Source organism: Tachysurus fulvidraco, chromosome 2 (genome assembly GCF_022655615.1).
Source record: "Tachysurus fulvidraco isolate hzauxx_2018 chromosome 2, HZAU_PFXX_2.0, whole genome shotgun sequence".
Lineage (NCBI taxonomy): Eukaryota > Metazoa > Chordata > Actinopteri > Siluriformes > Bagridae > Tachysurus > Tachysurus fulvidraco.
This window is the reverse complement of record NC_062519.1, coordinates 15,459,568-15,480,289: the sequence shown is the minus strand read 5'-3', so window position 1 is coordinate 15,480,289 and position 20,722 is coordinate 15,459,568. Positions and strand designations below refer to the sequence as shown.

Below are 20,722 nucleotides of genomic sequence, written 5' to 3'. Positions count from 1 at the left end.
CAAATTTCTCTTTTTGTTTGGTACAAAGAGTTTTTCAGAATTTTAGATATACAAGAGGACAAATATGTATCAAATGTGTAAATTTTTTTTAATCAATTTACAATTTCAACAAAGTGCTGCTTATGTCCCCTCTTAAAACTGTTTTTAAATTGTTAACTAAAAAAAGAAAGGGCAAAAAGTATTGAGAATGGCAGTTTTATTGACTCAGCGGCAAATGATATTCGCTCTATGAAGTTCACCTAAATGAAAATATATGAAGACCACACCTTCTTTTGAAAAAACCCAAAAGAAAACACCTACTTCTTGTAGGAAACCACGTTACTGAACTAAAGCTGCATTTCAAAATGCTTACAGGCAACAATAAGACAATTTTACTTTCCTAAACAAGGACATAAAGTCATCGACGACTGTTTCACAACACTGTATGAAAGTCTCTATCTTAGAAATGGCGCATGAAAAATGAAGGCATGAACAAACGTAATAGATTTCATGAAAATCTCTTATCTTAGAACAACATTTAATAACAAACTAAAACACAAATTCGTTCAAAGTGCTAGGAGTCGAATCACACACACGGACACGGAGGACTACGGTGGACGTTTTACGAAACAACACATTCATACTCTAAAAGTGACTCTTGTGTTAGCTGATGAAAAGGAATTAATCGTTTTAATGGATCGTGTCAGACCCCAAAGTGCCACAGTGGAGTGTTATCTTCACGTGAAGCCCCCCGATTGAACTCATCCAGTTAAACCCGATGAGTCGAATCGGCTCTGTTAGCAGGCGTCACTGTGGCACTCAGGTGGATGTTTAAATGTTTTGGATGTTGTACGTTTGTCTGATGTTTATCGTGTCTTTTAACATGAGGTCTCTCAGGCGCCACAGGGCGTCGGCCATGGTCCCGTGTGCCCCTTTGCTCTTCAGCCAGTGAGATGGAAGTCTGCTCTCCTGTTCTTTTGTAAGGCGGACATCTTTCCTTCGGGCTGACAAGACACAGACGCACAAATAAGTTTTACGTTTTGCTCACACTGTAATTCTAATGTGTGTAATTTAAGTGGCAAATAACTAACTATATTAAAGAAACTATATTTTTCAATTAAACAATAATGATGCAATTATTCTGGCTTTCCCCCAATGTCACCCTGGTTTTGGTGGATGATTTCAGTTAAATACAGAAGATCTGGACCGAGGTAGTGCACTTGCTGCTGGAGTCATGAAGATTTTCCAGTGCTCACCTCAGGACTCAATCACCGGCTGCTCTCACTAAACCTCCTTTCAACACACTCTCTATACTGTATATTGTAATGATCTCCCAAATCCTCACCTGACAGACTCTGGTCCCATTTGCTGACCGTAGATGACTCCGCGTTGAGCCCCTCTATGTACCTCAGGTAGGCTTCAGAGTGGAGGAGCCGTTGTGGTTTCGGTGGAGGAGCCACAAATATTGGGGTGGAGGGTTGCTGGAGGGAGGGCTGGCCCATCTGTCCTTGTCCTGGGTAAGGGGGCGGGGCCTGTTGATTGGCACCAATCATACCTGCCTATAGAGACACAGAGACACACAGAGGCACTGAAATGTGCACCAGTGAAATTCCTGAAATACTCATTAGTTACCTTTGCTACCATGACAACCAAGAAGACTAAATTTATCTTAATCGTGTCTGTGTGGCGCTTTGTGCCTTGTCTTTTTTCACAATTAAAAAAAAAGTAGTATGGAGCCTCACCATTTAAATAAAAAAATAACATAACTATGCTAATAAACAATAATTTTTCTATTTTTTAATTCCCTTCTCTTCTTTTTCATCCCCACTTTGGAGTGGCTTTAACAGGCCATAAAATATGTTGTATATTACTAACAAAAGTACTTATTGTCTTTTGACGGTCAGGCTGCGTCTGAGGTTCGGTTGTAGGCAAACAAAGTTTCCTTCATACTGTATCTCTGTGCACCTCTTGTATGTCTGTATACTTTACCTGGGCTCCATATGGGTTTGCTCCAGATCCAGGGCCCATTCCATTCATACCTGGGAAAACATTGTCAGCAAACACACACACAGCGAATAAAAGCACTGATTCGGTGTATATTTGCGATTAGCTCGTTCTACAAAAGTGAACACAACCAGCACTGAAAAAATATAAAAAATATATATATATTTTTTCAATATATATTTTTAACAATATATATTTTTTCAGTGCTGGTTGCAGCACAGATTTACAAAATGTCTGATGCTGCAAGTATGTTACTGAAAAAATATATATTGTTGCTACTAGCTACTACAGCCCTCTTTTATAGGGTTATTCTCAACAGAAGCTATTTCTCATGACCAGCTCGGGCCGGTTAGTTAGAGCACCTGAGCCTATGGTACAGGTAGCCCCTCCGGTTTGAGTTCGAGAGGCAGACAGGAAGCAACTGCACAAGTGGAGTGGGCATGTGGCTGTCCTTACCCGGGTACGGCATGCCAGGGAAGCCATACATGCCCGGAGGGAGATAGCGGTGTAAGACAGGCAGGAAATGCGGCGGTATGCCAGCCATGCTAACAATGCCACCAACTGGACCTGGCAACGGCAGCATGGGTGGCCAAAGAAGGCTACCCATCATGCCTTGGGGAGTGAAAGGAAGGAAGATGGCAACACAAACACACACACAAAAATAAACATGCATCAGTAAGACATGCAGCTAAGCATGGAGAAGGAAATCATACTCTGTGTCTAACAAAAGAAAGCAAATTGTCTCAGGGATGTTAAACCAGCTAAGGGTTACATACGTATTTTGATACAGCTCATGCACATGCAACTGATTAAAAGATTTGACGATTTGGAACACGGTGGAAGTTTGATGCTGCATTCAATATTAAAGTCGGTCGGAGGCAAATTATTAAGGGTGAATTAAAGAAAATGGAGACTGGAATGAAAAGGATATGAGTTAGCAGTTAGGCTTCTCATTGCAGCTCTGTGTGGCACCAGTGTGGTGTTTCCACCAGCGCAGCTGAGAGGGGTTACCTGCCATAGGTGTCATGCTGTGGTTAAGCATCCTCATAGGGCTCGGAGGGGGAACCACCCCCATGAGCGCCCCTACTGGGGTACCTGCTCTCGGAGAGTTCTGCTGCTGAGCCGCTCTCTCGCGCTCCTGCTGCTCCGCCACTTTGGCTGCTCTCTCTGAAACACATACACGATTGATTCACTATTTTTGGAACGGACTATAAAGGAAACTTATAGTAGTATAATAGATGCAGTGCTGGAGAAAAGCTTTATCTCCTTGTGTTGTTTGTGTTTAGCAGAAGTATCATTTAATGCCGGCTCACCTTCGTACTCTGCTTTCTTGGCCGACTCCAGATTTCTCCACTCGGTGCCCACGAGTCGGCTGAGCTCGCCGAAAGAGAAGTCCGGGTGCTGGGCCTTGATCACTGCCCGCATCTCGCTGCTGAACAGGATGTATCCGCTCATGTTGATCTTCCTCTTTGCGCCCTCCTTCTTCGACAGGCCCTTAAAGGATTTTGGTGTGGACTGTAGAACGAAAAGTTGAACAATGTACAGCATTAGATATTTTATTTATTCATTCACTGATTAGATTTGGTTTAAACATGCTCCAGTGACCTGTATCGGCGTGTAAGACATCATGTCCATATCGCTGTGTAGCGGCGCCTGGAGCTGAGACATTCCTTGGCCATCCAAACCGTCCCCATCGTCCTCACCCAGGTCTTCCAACTCTTCGTCTGTCATGTCGGCAAACTTGGCCTCCAGCTCCTCGATCTTCTTGTCCAGCAGAGGTGACGGTTCCTTCTGAGGCACGATCAGCTTCCTGTCTCGTAGCATTATTTACACAACAACAGCAGCCTTTGTATTAATGCACGTGTTATAATAAGTTGGAATTTCCATAGAAAATGTTTCAGTTACTTTCTACAAGATGTTTGTTTAGAATTTTTGGAAGGAGTGTCAGTGCTGTGAAACAGTCAGATTAGGATTTTTTTGGTTCAGGCTTGAACATTAAATTCTTTAATGATTAAAAACTGCAAATCAAATTTTATAAAACACTAAAGGATACGCTGTCATAGGAAGAAAAGAAACAACAACTCCGGACTTACAACGGCTTCCCGACACATCGACTTTTTTATTAGTTACATGACATAGGGAACTGACCTAAAGTAATAGATTTCATCCTCGACTACTTTGGCAGAGAGGGAGAATCGCTTCAGCCCTTTAAACTTCTTCATCTGCTTCTCGCTCTCAATGTAACGACTCTCACACAGCAACACGTCATCTTCAGGCACTTCGGTCGGACGGCACGACAGGTAGTCTTTAAACGAGGACACCGTGCACTTCCCTAAAGAACAGACAAGCCGGGTATGAGACAAACGTTTTTTTCTATGAATGAAAAAATTGGTTCTACTTTCTTCTAACTATCCAAAGCTGACTTGTATAGATACTAGGCAGAGAAGTAAAGTAGTACCAGTAATGCAGGTCATGGGACAGGTCTCCTCCAGGTTGCTTAGAAACACCTCCTTTTTATAGAACATCTTAGTGGGCTCGTGTTCGGTCTCCTCGGGATAGATGAAGATGGGCCCGAAAAAGTAGGCGGCCCCGTCCCGCACCCACATCTTCTCAATCCTACGAGGCATCCAACATGTTCAAATTCTAAATATCTGCCATTGATTACATGGAGGCTCATAAGAAACCACATACAGCAGAACCAGGGAAGTCTTGAATGTACAAAACAAAAAGTCACAAAGTGCATCCGTGTTAATGGTCTACCTGCCCACACGGTGGCGCACTAGGCCGTGGGAGCGGATGTAGACGCAGTCTCCAACTTTGAGCCACGTGTTGTTGTAGCAGAGCTGATCATAATACTGACAGGCCGGCTCACCGTTGCTCATTTCCACGGGAACGTCCTCCCTCTCCTGCATGCAAATCAGACTTTTTATTATTCACACTGCGGTCACTTGTGTTTTCCATTCCTTCTCTGTAGCCCTCCGTACTTCCTTGAATTCAGACACTATTTAAATAAACAACAAATAACCTTCTGATCATTGGCACAATCGTGCATCTTCGGTTCTGCTGTATGTCATTTCTGATTCTCACCTTATCGATTGTCGAGGTCGTATTTTTGTTGTCTTCTGTCGGCTCGGCAGCTTTCTCGCTTTCGGGTTTGGGAGCAAACATAGAGGCCACCCGGACGACCGGCAACGGCACGTCACGGGGGACAAACTTGACCGAACTCAGAGGCATGGTCCACATCTTGATCTTTTTGAACGACTTGGTTTTGGCCGAGTAACGGGATTCACAGACGAACACGTCCTCGGGTCTGAAGCCCTCTGGGCTGAGCTTGAAGTATTCCTAATTGATAAAAAAATTACAACAGCAGGGAAAATAAACAGATAGAGAAAACCTTCAAAGGGACCACCGTTCTGCTATTTAGTTATCAGCAAGGTTAGACAACCAAAGTCAAAGACCCTACCTTAACAAACATGACAACACATTTGCCCAGGATTTTGTTAACAGGAATTTTGTTGTAGTAGTCGCTTTTGAAGACTTCCTTCTCCAGAAATTTGCGTGTGGCGAGATGGAAAGTCTCATTGGGTCTGTAAAACCAGCAGCCATAAAGCCATTTCTCGCCTACAGAAAAAAAAAGATTCAGAAACAAAGATCTCACTTCAATCCTATCTTAAAATCTTAAAAAATTGAGTTTTTAGTCTATTCCAGCTTGCCCAATAGTATTTGAACCCTTTCCTATAGTTTTGCTGATGTAACCCACGTCCTGTGAATGTGGTACCTGTGTCGTCCTGCCAGAGGCGCTCTATGCAGACGATGTGAGGTTGGAGGTTCGCTTCAGCAGGCTCTACGTAGACGTAGTCTCCTACGTGATACATTCTGTCACGAAAACTGCAGTCCTGACTGTATGTACGCTGGAGACCTCCTTGCCAAGTCCCGGCAGACGATTCCTCACTTTTCTCTGCTTCTGGTGTGGGACATTTAAGAGAAATAGTGATGATACCCGACTGTCTCTTTACTGAAGATCATATGATCATATCTTAAGTAGCATGAGTGTATGATCCAGGATAAATAGGTACTTATCCACAAGAAAGTTGCAGATATTATTTCAAATAAATTTAAATACACAGATTCTAGTTTCGTTGTCAGGCAAAGATTATCATACCTTTTTTCTCCTCCTCCCTTTTGAGCTTGTCTTCCTCGAACTCCTTGGGCAGCTTCTCTTTCTTCTCCTTCTCCACATCACTGTGCAGGTGTTTGGAGGTGTAGCTGAGTGCCGGGGTGAGCAGGATCTCTCCGTTCTTACACAGTTCATCTCTGATCCGGATGAAGAAATGCTGCAGCTCCACCGCATCCTCAAAGATCTCGGAGTCCGTCCTGTAACAGAACCCCTTTCTTTATCAGCACTCTGAAATATATAAAGAGAATCTAAAAAAAAAAAAAAAAGGAGAGTCTCTAAAAAAGGAGAGTCTCTAGTCATTACGGAACCTTACCTATGCATTCTCCTGGCTTTCTCAAGCACTTCAAACATGTGGTCCTGGAAGACATCTAACCTCTTGTAGCGCCCTTTCTCTACATTTACCCTTATGATCTCGAAGTTCAACCGAGGCCTGTCTGGATTGGCCGGGTCCTCAGCTGCGACCTCGGCAAGTGAGTCACTATAGCAACGACCTTCGTCATCTTGGTGACCCAGAACTGAAAAGAAGAGACTGCGAATGAGGTCCTGGATGATGCGAGGTACATCTGGAACGTTAGAGTCGTCGCCTCCTTCCAAGTCCCTCCTGGTCTCCAGAAGGACCTTGTGAAGCACCAGAGCATCTTTGTAGATGAGAGACTCGGGTTCGTTATAGGTACAAGCGTTGTTAAACATCAGCACCAGGTCCTCCACTAGAGCGTCCACGTCTTGGTACTTGTTGGCCAGCATGTGGCTTTTGATCCGCTCCATGTCTATAGGCCTCTTGATGGCCAGGTAGTAGTCTGGCAGTTCAGCTCGGGACGGAAGGCGCAGGAAGATGGTGCTGAGACGACGGCCTCGCTTGTCTGTGTAGTTCTTTACCGCCTCATAGAGCTCGTTCAGCTTCTGCTGCAGAGGTGTCAGGTATTTGGACTTCTTTGGGGAGATCCCGCTCTTTCCTGGAATTACATATAGTATAATCTCAACTATAATGACCTCAACAACAGTAATAAGAATCATTTAAAGAGGAGTAGTTTTAATGCATTTTGCTTTGTATGAGATTAAATACATATCAACTACTATTGAAATCTATTTCTGGGCCAGAAAAAGGCAAACCCATGCTCTCATTTTTGTTCAGTGTATCTGCAGTGGTGTGTAGTTGATCTACAAAATGTTAGACTTCTAATAATACACAAAGGCTAAAAAAGAAGGTACAGTATACAGTCTGGCTTCTTTCTTTTTTTTTAACGTGTCCAAGAAACATACTTATTTTGAGTTTTGGCGAGATGATGTCATCATCTTCTGGCGCAGGCCCGAGTTCTCGCTTTCTCTCCTTTATAATCTTTTCCAGAGTGTTAGCATCATTATACACCTACAGATAAAGCAGTATGTGAGACTAGGACAACCAAAAATTCACTATTAAACAGGCTTATTTTTATTTTTTTCTTAGTGACCACAACACTGTGTACACATATATTAGTGTGTCCTTAAAGCAGTGCTGCTGAATTCTCAATTCTGATTGGTCAGAAAGTATTTGTACTTGTCTGTAGGTAACAATCACTAAGATTCATGCCATACAAAAGGCTTTAAAAAGTGAAAACTTTGCACTTTCTGGGTTTCAGATAAGATGTGCCAAAAGGCTGGTGAGCAAGTGATGTAGTTATAAATGGCTAAAAACTACGACGGGCTCATTGCCAAATTGCTGTGTTATTATTCAACACCGCTTCGTGTAAAGCCGCATCACGCAGCCTCGTTAATGACAGCATGCCTTAAAACGTTTATTCTTTCCTTTTCCCAATTCTGTTAATATCAAAGCCGATCAAACTGAGACTTTAGTCTTTATGGTCCACCTGTGAGCCCTCTTCATTGTAGTGTCTCGCGTTGCGGAACATCAGCTTCATGTCCTCCAGCATGGCGTCCTCGTTGGCGTATCTGAGTGCGCGGATGTTGTGTTCTATAGTGCGCAGGTCCATGGGCTCGAGTATGATCTTGTAGTAGTCTGGATAATCTTTCTTAGAAGGTTTGACCATGAATAAGTCACAGAGTCGCCGACCACTGCCCGCTTCTCGAGCCTCGGTCACGACCTGGTACAAAGACTTCAAACGGTTCTTCTTCGTGTTCTTTTTATAACTGTACGATATTCGATGAAAAAAATATAAATAAATAAATAAACAAAGTGTGAACTGCTTTATGGAAATGAATTGTTTAACCAGATTTCTGTCTATCATACCTCTTGCGTTTGGTGATGCTGCCATCTGACAGAGTAGAGGACAGCATACTATCACCATCCTCCTCTTCTCTTCTTCCTAGCTCTTTCCTTTTCAACTAAAACCCAAACGAACATATTTAGATTCATTGTTTGAGTCAGTCAGGTTGATGATGAGCCAAGACTGATGTTATACCCAAAGGGAGTAAAAAAAATTGTAAGGAGAGAACCTGAAGAATGTGCTGCAGTTTCAGAGCCCGTTTGTAGATGTGGGAGTTGGAGACGTTGTAGCGTTTTGCGTTTTCAAACATCATATTCAGGTCAGCGTCCATCTGCTCCACGCTCTCGTATTCGTTATTCTTCATCTTATCGCTGAATACAGGAAGAACAGCTTCAAAGAAAATCTAAATGTAAAAAATGCTGTTTGCATAAGTATTCACCCTCCCCCAGGGTTCAGAAGCTCCACATGGAAGATATTAATTTGGCCTTCACTTGTGTACTATTATAGATTTTCTGAACATAGACCACCTTGATCAGTAAACCGTCATTAAACGGATTGTCAGTCTAAAGGAAATGAGTGAACATGAAGACTAAGGTGCAAACTAAAAAGGTTAAAGATAAGGAAATTGGTGTAAATTTATATCTAAAAGGTTGAAGATCTCAGTAGGATCTCGGGAATACAGTTGGATCAATAAAAGGTCAATGTTTAACTGTAGTCAAGTGAAAGCCAAAATTTGACTCCAACTAATCTATGGCACTGATTCACTTCCAGTGTGAAAGCTCTGGTGTGTAGTGCTCCTGACTTTGAGTACTTTTAAATTAGAGGCTGATGGATGTAAGACTGGGGCTGTTCTGCTTTTTTCTTTTTACCCCAAAAACATCAGTAATTATCAGATGTGTAACTTTCTCAATTCCCTACTGCTGGTTCTCATCTTGTATTACTTCAATCAATTCGTATTCAATGCATCATGGCATCGTTAGCTTAGCCTTAGCTTAGTCGGTGTTCAGTGTTCATATTTAGTCATGTCTTTTGTTAATGGCTTCTCCGTTCCTTAAAAGCTTAGATCTGGAAGGTTTGTGGGCACACATTGTTCTTGTCCGCAGATGTTTGGATGCTGTTTTCTGTCATGGATAGCCAAAAGTTTTCCATTAACGTGCTGTGGTTGATACCACACAGATGCCCTAAACATTTCTGTGGGTGATTTCTTGCTTCAAACACTTTCAAGTATTCAATACTCAGTAAATAACTTAGGATCCTAGAGATTTAGAGATAAAAATGAAATTAAAAATGACTCTGGGGCTTACTGATGATACTTTCAGCATTCTGGGCAGCATATGATTTCTATACTTTTCATACAGCCAATGACGGGTGATGGATGACTCATAATTGCATGAGAAGTGGATGGGTTCTTCTGAGCATTTCTTCCACATGTGATCTCAGGAAGTTTTTCCATGGCTGTTCATCTAAATCTAAATGCATATCTGGAACTACAAAGCTGCATTGTCTTGATTTCCATTGTTAAAATTGGAGAATACCTATAAATATATACATAAGCTGAAATCTTAGAATGCTTGTGCATTGGCTTAGAGAAGCCACTTAAATTACCAAGACATGCCCAGAAAAATATTACCAACCATTACGAGCTGAGAATTGAGCACCAACATGGAAGATGGTTGACCCAATACTAAGCAATTACCAAGTGGGGTGCTTTCCTTAAAATAAACTAAAGCACAGGTGGAGCTTATAGCTACTGATTACAATTAAGCTGATGTGATCTGGAGCCCTCTGGTGGCAGAAGCCGGTCTAGCGCTGTTGCGGTTTGCTCTCTAGTCCCCTTTACAAATAAAAGACAAGACGTCTTACATATCATTGCTTTAAATGAGTTGAATGAATGAATGAACGAACGAACGAACGAATAAATAAATAAATAAAACAGCTATGCATGCTAGTACATACCTGAATATGAACTATATATGAACTATAATTATATAACTGTTGTAAGTAGATGCATGAGTTCCTAGGGTTAGGGTTAGGGTTCGAGCTAACAGACATGCATGTGGGTACTGTAGCTCTGCCATACCGAATTTGCTGGAGGGAAATAGGCTGGCTAATTTGCTGGTAGTAGTCTGGGTAGTCTTTCCTGGAGGGTAGCTGAAGAAAAGGCTCAGCTATAAGTTGCCCTTGACTGTTTCTGCCTCCTCGTATAGCCTCGTACATCTGGAAGATGGGATTGGACATGTCCATGTTGGAGTGGATGCTCTCAGCTTCTGATTCGCCCTCATCATAATGCACCGAGCCTTAGTTAACAGAAGCACAGCAAAGCATTTATCAGACAGAGCATAAACTCGGCAGTCTTGGGAAACTTTTGACAATTGAACTTATACCCTGCTGTAACTGTAAACCAGTCATAACCAGTAACAAAAGGAAAATACCGGTGAGAATGCCGTCTTCATCGCTCTCTGAGCCATACTGTAAAGCCATGGTAATTGAAGAGAGTCTGTCTCCGTGCACGGATTTTCTGTTCCTAATGAGCCCGAAACAAAACAATAGCCTTACTGCTTTGTCTGCCTGCTTTTTGCTTTACAGAAAGAAAAGAAACATGTCTGAAAGAGCTAACCTGATACGGATGCTGCTTTTTATAGGCTCCATGTGCTCGAGCTCCATCTTCCTCTGGGAAAAGATCTTTTTGATCGTGTTAGAGTCCTGTGGGATCATCGTGACACGTTATTCTGCTACACTCAGAGAAGAAGTTAACGATCCGAGTAGCTGATTCATAATTATATACATTATACCACATGCTGCTTGTTCTGATATGGTACCGTTTCTATAGTAACAACAAATTTCACAGGGTTTTGTATGGCAAACATTCCCAAAATAAGCCTTTTAATAAACAGATTAAAAACAGATGTCGCTGAACAAAGAAAAACACATCATCATTGCTGTAAAAAACAGTATGTTCAGGGAGGCATTTTATTCCTTGCTTATAATGGTGTCACATATTATACATTACCTTGAAGACCTGAGAACCAGGCTCGTTGTACGTTTTAGCGTTTTTGACTAGCAGGTCAATGTCTTTAGACATATGATTCACACTTTTGTAGTAGCCAATCTAGAAGGGAAACAGATCTCATTTCATGAAATGCTGAAATGGAACGTTGTTAAATATCTGGCATGTGATTTGTACTAGAGATACCTGTATCCGCTGTGCAATGGCCTTGAGATCTATCGGCTCTTTGATAATAGTGTAATAATCCGGATATTGCTGCAAATGAAACAGGCAAAACAGTGAAAATATATTCTGAATACAGAATCATGTATGTTATGTTATGTTTTATTCCTACTATTTTAGAAGGAAGTCTCTGGAAGAGTTCGCTGACGAGTCGTCCGTGTTCGGTGTGTCTCAACACGGTGTCGAGCAGCTGCTCCAAAACCTCCTTAAGACTTGCTGCAGCCTGAGGAACAAGTGAACACAATTTATTTCTCCAGCTCACACAAGAGAGATTTATTCACGTAATGACAAACACAGTTTGAAAATATTTTCTGTCCACTCTCGCCTCATCCTCCATGGCACCTCCTGGAGTCTCTCGAGCGTCGTCACCATCATCGTCGTCTTCGTCGTAGTCTCCTCGCTGCACAAACTCGTTCTTGGTGCGAATGTAAAGGTCCCATAACTTACATGCAGCTCGGTACTCTGGGGTTTCGGGCTGGGAATAAAACAAGAGGATTAACTTTTTTGTTTGTTAGTTTGTTATTTTATGTCCCATATTAAAAAATTAGAATGAGAAAATATATCTAGTGCTCACTTGCCCAAATCATAATATAATAATACAATATAAGAGAATCAAACAATAATATATAATATGATTTTGCTTAAACTTTAAATTATTTAACCTATACAGTATAAAGGAAAAATATTTTTTTACACCTTATATATTTCAAATATATTTCAAATATAGTTTCCTGGGGTAAAAAAAAACAATTACTTAAAATGACTTAACATTGTGGTTTGTGATGCAAGTGCTAATCTTTTTAAATATATATTTAATAAAGGGTGCCAATAATTCTGCATTTGACCAAATGTGAATAATATCTTAATGTGATATACATTTATTAGTTTAGCTAATCAACTGTGTTTGGAACGATGAGCTACCTTGTAGTAGGTCTTAGTGTTGTTAAAGAGGAGCTGGAAATCGAGCGTGAGCTGTTCCACGTCGTCGTACTCCTCCATCTTCAGCTTCTGCTGGATCTTCATCATGTCTATAGGCTGCGTCACCACGTCGTAGTAATCGGGCTGGTTCCTTAAGGGGAGAAATGGCTGAGGATTATTATACATTAATAATTCTAAACATAGATTTCTCCGACAGACTGTTTAGAGAGCACTTTGAGCACTTTAGGAAAACCTGTCCACCTCCTCATCCAGGGTATTATCTAATCAGCCAATCATGGGGTGAATCTTTGAAACATTGAATTGAGGCTGTTTTGAGTATAGTGTTCCTAATAAAGTGCTTAATGAGAGTATATAAAGCAGTTTTGTGCGTTTCACCTTCTCTTTGGTGCTCTGATGAAAAGTTCACACAGCATCCTGCCTTGTTCATCCTTATAGTCTCTGATAGTGTTGTAAAGTTCATGACACACTGCAATCTGAGGGGTAGGAAAAAGACAGAACAGGACATGGAACAAAAAGGAAACAAGCAGCTATTTGCCAAAATAAAGCTAATCTAGAACAGAGCCTAAGAACAGAGTTAGTTTAATACTGGAAGAAAATGTACGGACTGTACAAAGACCACACATGACCTTAAAGACCTTGCACTCTCGTGTGCATTAACGTTTGACAGATTGATCTGTTGATTTCTTGGACCTGATTAGCTAGAAGGTTTTACTTCATTTTCCATAACAGAAGCTCTGAGAGTAGATCAAATCACCAGTTTATATAGAAGAAAGAAGTCTATTTTGGTATAATTTTATTTTATTTAACAACTATCAGTGAGAACTTTACGGCTTTGATGGAAAGAGTCTCCAGTGTCAGCGCTTTGTAAGTAGTATGATTTCCATCACAGAAAAGTCTTCATGACGTTCTGGGTTACTCCGTAACATAAGTCGTGTTGTTTTGACTTACTGTGATCATATCATATAAAGTGATATGATTTAGTCTACAACTATATACTTAAAGTGATATGATTTAGTCTACAACATGGATTGTAGCTATAAACGGATAAGATTTCCGACATGGTAACTTTCTGAACGATAATGGAAAAATAAATTCATGGTTTATATTGTATAGAATTTGAGCTGAGCTCACAGGATCAACCGTAGGAATGTTTGCTGTTCTTCTTCTCTTGCGGGCGGACGAGGAGGTCGGCCCCGGCTGGCTGTCTTCAAAGTCTCCACCGCTCACGCTGCTGGACGGGGACGTGGCCCGCCTTCGCTTAGAGCCCATGGTGGAGTTGAAGCTGGAGGTTCCTAGATGAAAAACGAACAAAACTTCAGACACTAAAATGAAAAATTCTTGCAATCCGTGGCTCGTAGAGGCAACAGGCTGAATACACTCCAGCTTCTCCCGGGGGATCCCCAGACTTCTGTGAGTCAACTCCGAGATCTAATATCTCCAGCAGGATGTGAACGATACCAGGGGGTATCCTTCTAAGGTGTCTTAACCACCTCAATTGTCTCCTACGGATTTATAAAGAGTTATAAACGGCTCGAATTCCAGATTATTATGTCCTTTAGGAATTAAGCTCATTTCTGTCCTACATCTTTGTTTTGGTCTCTAGGCACAAATGAAATCAGTAAATATAATCCTTATAGTATTGGTCATCTAATCTTGTTGTGACTATATAATGCTTTAATTAGGAAGTAGTGCACTGTGTCTTTACACTGGTTTGAATATGATGTGTCTTCCTAAATCTAATCTTATTAAGCATGTTTTTATCATATTTATATGTCATACACACCATAACAGCTCACGTACAAGGCTGCAAACACGCATGTATGCATATTTACTCTGCAGAGATAAATGCATGCACAGAGAATACTCATAAACCTTTGAATAAACCCGGATTTTGCTGATATAATTAGTGATGCAGCACCGTTATGTGCGGCTGAGGTGAAGGGTTTGGATGACAGGTCTTCTGTCGCTACGGTACACAAACACAAAGGCAGCGTCCAAACAGCATACTAACATCCTACATAGCACGTCAAAGCACCGCGCCGTTTTTAACTACTGTATTATTACTCGCACACTATCCAGTACGCTAGTGTGCATCTTCAGACGTAGCCGAGTTAGCAGTTAGCCGATGATTGTTCTTCACCGGCGCTTTTCTATTCAACACCGGAGATGATATCTAACCGTGAACAGATAAGGTGGTGGGGAAAAAACTCACTCGGGCCAACACGACCTTACCTGCAGTTTCTTTTCAGCCTTCTTTGCGAATGTAGGCAAAACATTCGCAAAACCCTGACTGATTTATTACAGGGGGGGAAAATTAACCATTTGGAGTGCGTTATTTTTTTCGCACCCGTATACCGACAGGTCCCGCCTCCTGCACTCGTATTGGCTAAAGTTGTCCTTGCAGACAAGACGACCTGTGATTGGGCACTTGGGAAGTCCTTAACCGTTTATCACCATAGCAACCATTGATCGTAAACAACGGCAATAAATAAAGTGTGAATACGTGTTAGATTAACTTTTTTTCTCTAAAATGTGTTTTTTTTATTCTTTTTAAAATGGAATATAAATATCAAGTATTTAGCTTTTAGTTCCAAATGTAAAACTTTTATCCAAAAATAAAAATTCTTCTTCTTCTTCTTCTTCTTCTTCTTATTATTATTATTATTATTATCATTAATATTATGAGTAGTACTAGTTGTTGTTGTTGCAATATAATAATAACTGACTACTAAAGAAGAAAAAATCAATTTGCAAACAATGTGTCATATTATCAGTGATGCATTTTACATTTACAAGTAAGGGGGGGAGAGAGAGAGAGAGAGAGAGAGAGAGAGAGAGAGAGAGAGAGAGAGAGAGAGAGAACAGGCTTTTTTTTCGAGCAATGCAAAGAGTCTGTTTTTTATTTTTAATATTTATATGCAATGAGTAATAAACATGGGAATGTAACGCTCAGTGCTGCTTGTAGACCAAACCTGATCTTATAGAGGCGGAGTTCGGCGCAATACAGGTGTGTTACGCACGCGTTTGGACTCAGCTAGCGCGAGCGCAAGCGGAAACGGAAACAAGCAGCACTAGTCAACTAAGCACGGAGAATCCGCACGTGAGGAAAGCGCGTGGCAACGACAACCATGAAACGACCAAGTAAGTACCGTTATATAATACACTGTTTATTACATTAACAAATGGCATATTTAAAGGTAATTGAAGGATGAACAGTATTGGATTTATTTATTTTTGTCTGGTGAAGCGTTATACATATCATACATATTTCTGGTTCTAAGCTAAGAAGCTAAGCTAAGAAGCTAATCATGAAATTCTGTCTTTTTTTTTAAGAGTTAAAAAAGGCGAGTAAGCGCATGTCCTGCGCCAAACGCTATAAAATCCAGAAAAAGGTAAGAACTGCATCCCTTTTTCTGTCTCTCTCGCTGTCTCTGTCAGTCTCTATATACAGTATGTGTGTATGTGTGTGTGTGTGTGTAATATATATATATATATACACACACACACACACACACACACACACACAAAATGTGGTTATGTAGTTAGTTCAATGGTTATTTTGGTTATTTCCCTCTGCTACTGTTTCAATGTTTTGCTTTGTCACACCACAAAATACACCCTTTTTCGATATCTTCGTGCACTTCTTGGGGTTAGAGTATGAAATAACATGTTCTCTCATAAATGGTGTTCTATATGACCAATGACATCCATTAGAGTTTAGATTTCCCATTTTGGATCTTTAATTTCTCCTGTTCCTAGGTTCGAGAGCATCACAGAAAACTCAGAAAAGAAGGGAAGAAGACCGGAATCAGGCGAAAGATCAAGAAGGACATCAGTGTCCCAAACAGCGCGCCCTTTAAAGAGGAAGTCCTCAGAGAAGCAGAGGAAAGAAAGCAAGAGGTGCACCAGAATGGCGTGTTAGACTCTTTTACAATTATGTATTGTTCTATTTCCACATCTGACCCTTCTGTTTTGGTTTCTTTGCATGGTGCAGCTTGAAGAGCTGAAAGAGAAGAACAGACTAGCGAAGCAGAAAGAGCGAGCAGAGAAAAAATTGAAAGGCAAAGAAGAAAAAAGTGAGGACACCCCGGCAAAGAAAAAGAGAGTAAAAAAGGTGATTTGTCGTGTTTCTATTTAAAGGGTATTGTGAAGCAATGTTTATGTAAAAGATTTATCCATGCACTCCCAGTTTGCACATAGAGAGGCTTGTTACTTCTAATCAATTCCTATGTTTATTAGAAACTATGGAGTATTTCTGAAGCCCTTATTGTCAGAATTGTCGTTATGTGGCCACTTGTTTTGCACCAGTCAGATGTTCTGCAAATGCAGTTTTTAAATAATCGATCATTAAACCATTTATTGTTTGTGAACGTGTACAACGCAGAGCGACGTCTCCAGTAACAAGTGACACCGGTCACACGAATGCAGGGATTTTGTGCTCTGCCATGTAAGATGTTACTGATGTGATTTATTAATGCGTTCGTCCTTGTTGCATTTTGCAGCAGGAGAAAGTAAAAGCGCAGAGAGAAAAAAGGGCGGCTGTTGCCAAAGCAAAAAGCTCAAAGAAGTTCAGATGCAGTGAAGTGAATAAGGTAAAATTGCCCCCGACTCATTTTGTCCATTTAAAAAGCGTTATAATTTTGTTTATTACTTCAGGACGGTCACCTGTGTCCTGTTTGTGCTCACTATGTTCTGTCCTGCTCAGGTTATTGAAGCATCTGATGTGATCTTGGAAGTCCTTGATGCCAGGGACCCTATGGGCTGCCGCTGTCCTCAGCTGGAGGAAGCCGTTTTAAGGCACGAGGGAAAGAAACGACTGCTGTTTATACTAAACAAGATCGGTATGTAACTTGTGTGCCGTACAATGAGACTTGAGATAACAGAGAAATAAAAAAAAAAAAGATCCCTGAGCCGTTTATTTCGTTCTACCGTTAGATCTTGTGCCCAAAAACATTCTGGAGAAATGGGTTCAGTATCTTCAAGCACAATGTCCTACGTTTCTCTTCAAATCATCCGTACAACTCCAGGACAAGACTGTGGTATGTTTAAACCAGAAACTCGTGCCCTTTTGGAGCTCTGGAGTATTTCTGTTGATGACTAATACGTTTGTTTGTTGGATTGTTCTTAGCTTGAGAAGAAGAAGAGAGCTGCCAACGATCGCATTGACTACAGCACAGCAACGATGTCCTTCGGCTGTGATTCTCTCATGCAGACACTCAACCTGTTGGCCAACACCCAAGACACGGAGACTATGCTCAAAGTCGGTGTCGTCGGTAAGTCTGTGAATTTCACATCTCAATCTCGCGTTCTGATTCTCGATTCCTAAAGTGAGACATTCGAAAATAAGCACTGTTTAAATAGCAATGGTGTGCATTCGTTCAGGTTTCCCGAATGTTGGAAAGAGCAGCATCATCAACACTTTAAAAGGCATCAGAGCATGTAATGCTGGAGTAGAGCGAGGACTGACCAAGTGAGTTTGTTTATAGTAGTCTTGGCTAAACTTCACAGGCTCCCAATTCAGTCTAGAACACACACACCTACAGATCTGTCTCTGTTCAACACTGACTCTGAGCATTCTCAAACTTCTTGTTACACATGAATTAATTACTGTTAATTCCCCGTAATTTCCCAGCACACTTTTATTAGGGATGAAATTAGCTTGTTGGAGTCTGTGACTAGAACTGGACTGGGAGCCTCTGCTGTTTTTCTTACACAGGGCACAAATCTTATGAAGCATGATGAACTGTATTGATCTGACCATGACCATGGAGTCTGAACTCAATCCAACACTGAGCTTCAAAGTGTACACTTTTTAAAACATAGCAAGAAATAAAGCACTGGGGTTGAGCATGTACTATCGTGTTGTTATCCAGGTGTATGCAGGAAGTACATGTCTCCAAAAAGGTGAAGCTGCTCGACAGCCCAGCCATAGTGGCAGCTCCATGTAACTCTGGTGACAAGCTGGCTCTGAGGAGTGTGCAGGCAGATGAGAAAGAGGAGAATCCTCTCGAAACTGTCAAGGCCTTGTTGAAACACTGCGACCAGCAGCATGTGAGTAGAAACAAACGAGTGACGTGCTCGTTTGTCTTTCTTTTCTTTTTATAAATTCACTTGGCACGTTATTAGTCTATTCTATAAACACAGAAAATGTCAAAGGTTTCCGTTCTCGTAAAGTCTACACATAAGGCAGCATTTATCTGCAGTCAGAAATGGGAATACATTACAAAGTCCAGTTCCAAAACAAAATTATCATTGCGTCCCTATAAATCATGTCCGTTTCATCTCCAGATCATGTTACATTACAACCTCCCCAAGTACAAAAACTCGCTGGATTTCTTGACCTTATTCGCCAAGAAGCGTGGCTTGCTCCAGAAAGGTTTGCTGCCCAATACGGAGCAGGCTGCAACACTGTTTCTCAAGGACTGGACCGGGTGAGCTGCTTGTTTTGTGCCCTAAGTAGTACTCAATAATGTTTTGTTCTGCATTACTACTATCATGTGTTTACATGTTGGTCATGTAATGTAGTACAGAATACTATCAATAATTGAGTGATGTGTTTCTTTACCAGAGCGAAACTGAACTACAGTACTACAGTACCAGAGACAGGACGCCTCCCTCCGCACCTCACTAAAACCATGGTTACACAAATGCACACGGGTCTGGACTTGGATACTATAAAAACAGGCAACAAACAGATTATTAAACGTACGTTTCGTCTCCTGTTTTCCGTCTCTCATTTTAGTTATGATCGTTATCTTGTGCTGAATTTAGAAAGATTACTGCTTTGTGTCAAATCTGCTTGTTCTAGATGTTAATGTAGTGTGTGTGTGTGTGTGTGTTTTCCTCCCCCTTTAGGTTTGCGTGCTCCGAAACTGTTGACCACTATAACGCTCAACTCGAAGGGCATGACTGATGGAATTCTGAATGTCTGTGAACTCCCAGAAGAAAAACACACACTGGAGGAGGAAGTAGAAGAAGAGGATGATGGGGAGGAGGAAGAGGGCATCGTGGTTGAGGAAACAGAAGAAATGGAGGACATTGAGGAGGTACAGTATAAACAGGGGACTGAGAGCAAATGCACATAGTGGGTGAAACTGTTAATTTTTTAGCCAAACAATAATAGAAAAATGACCAAATATAGTTGGTGCATAAGTCTTGGGTTAAATAAACTGGAAGTCAGCTGAAGTCTTAGCTTTAATTCCTCCAATTTTAGTTTACAGAAACGTCCGAGTTAGAAGTGATGAGTCATGATGAATCCATTGTGTCATATATGCTTGATGACCTTCTAATCCAACTCTGAACTCATCAATATTACTGATCTTTGCTGCATCACTGCTGCTTGACCTTACAGAACGAGACCGGTGTTGTTTGGCTTCTTCGGTCTCATCATGTTTTTTTGTTTGTTGAAACATTTTAGATCGAGGCTCCTGTGTCAAAGCAGACCCCAAGTCAAAAAACATGTAAGTAGTGAAGAATTTTATCTTCTATCACATCCTGTTAACTGGGGGAAAAAAGTAAGCTGAGGTGGTCACTTGTCTTGTCTCACTTAGGTAAGGAGAAGCAAGGAAACAAGAACACTGCTTCTGTCAACGTCGATCTGTTGGCTGAGGAGAAGAAGGACGATAACGACGCCTACGATTTCAGCACAGACTTTGTATAAGATGTCAGCCAGTGTGTCGACTTGGTATATCTACGACAGATCTACAATCCTTTGACTGAAACATCTGGCCGAAAACACCTCTGTCAGCCTGTCTGTACCAGTTGTATATATGACGGATAATTAAACTTTTAATTTTCTCTACTTTGTGTTGACTCTTGTTTTCTGACTCGTATTTAAACGTCTGCAGTCTAGTGTTCAATCTACAACCATGCAAGCAGACCTTTATCATAACAAGTGCTTTAAATAACGGCAACTAGTGTTATTTCTTCAAAATGCAGTTTCTACCTTAGACATGTTGCATTTTCAATGCTGATTGGTTATTTTGTATAACAGCTTGTATATGTAAATAAGTGATTTGCTAAAAGAACCACACTTTATGGGAAAGATTTTGCAAAGATGATTATTCAGATTTATGTAAAGACTCCAGTGTCAGTACTGTAACAAGATGCAGGTAAAAATCTTTAGATTGCTGTGATTTTTTTCCTCTAACACCACTTTGACATGCTGTTGGGTTTTATTCCTTATGTATGTTA

At 41.0% G+C, this 20,722-nt stretch overlaps 2 protein-coding genes across 3 annotated transcripts; one reads left to right on the top strand and one right to left on the bottom strand.

Annotated features, from left to right (window-relative positions):
- Positions 1-179: 179 nt before the first annotated feature.
- Positions 180-14,917, bottom strand: pbrm1 (polybromo 1). Of its 2 annotated transcripts, none has more exons than XM_027176334.2 (30): positions 14,762-14,917; positions 13,661-13,821; positions 12,905-13,002; positions 12,512-12,659; positions 11,916-12,065; positions 11,703-11,813; positions 11,555-11,623; positions 11,372-11,470; positions 10,979-11,064; positions 10,794-10,885; positions 10,442-10,658; positions 8,591-8,732; positions 8,385-8,479; positions 8,005-8,284; positions 7,421-7,526; positions 6,474-7,113; positions 6,146-6,357; positions 5,762-5,947; positions 5,447-5,604; positions 5,071-5,325; positions 4,744-4,889; positions 4,442-4,599; positions 4,132-4,315; positions 3,589-3,793; positions 3,297-3,498; positions 2,995-3,150; positions 2,440-2,595; positions 1,969-2,018; positions 1,325-1,538; positions 180-983 (listed from the first exon to the last, which is right to left on the bottom strand). In XM_027176334.2, the coding sequence occupies exons 2-30, from the start codon at positions 13,796-13,798 to the stop codon at positions 811-813; spliced, it is 4,926 nt and encodes a 1,641-aa protein (XP_027032135.2). In that variant the 5' UTR covers positions 13,799-13,821; positions 14,762-14,917; the 3' UTR covers positions 180-810. The 2 variants fall into 2 exon arrangements, with proteins under 2 accessions (XP_027032135.2, XP_027032136.2); XM_027176335.2 differs by having other exon boundaries at positions 3,079-3,150.
- A 598-nt stretch (positions 14,918-15,515) lies between these two features.
- On the top strand, positions 15,516-20,330 carry gnl3 (guanine nucleotide binding protein-like 3 (nucleolar)). The gene is made up of 15 exons (XM_027176370.2): positions 15,516-15,670; positions 15,863-15,921; positions 16,289-16,429; positions 16,524-16,643; positions 17,032-17,121; positions 17,235-17,370; positions 17,465-17,568; positions 17,658-17,802; positions 17,912-17,999; positions 18,403-18,580; positions 18,818-18,960; positions 19,098-19,234; positions 19,385-19,575; positions 19,947-19,989; positions 20,080-20,330. Exons 1-15 carry the CDS (start codon positions 15,658-15,660, stop codon positions 20,187-20,189), a joined length of 1,698 nt encoding a protein of 565 aa, XP_027032171.2. The 5' UTR covers positions 15,516-15,657; the 3' UTR covers positions 20,190-20,330.
- Positions 20,331-20,722: the final 392 nt, after the last annotated feature.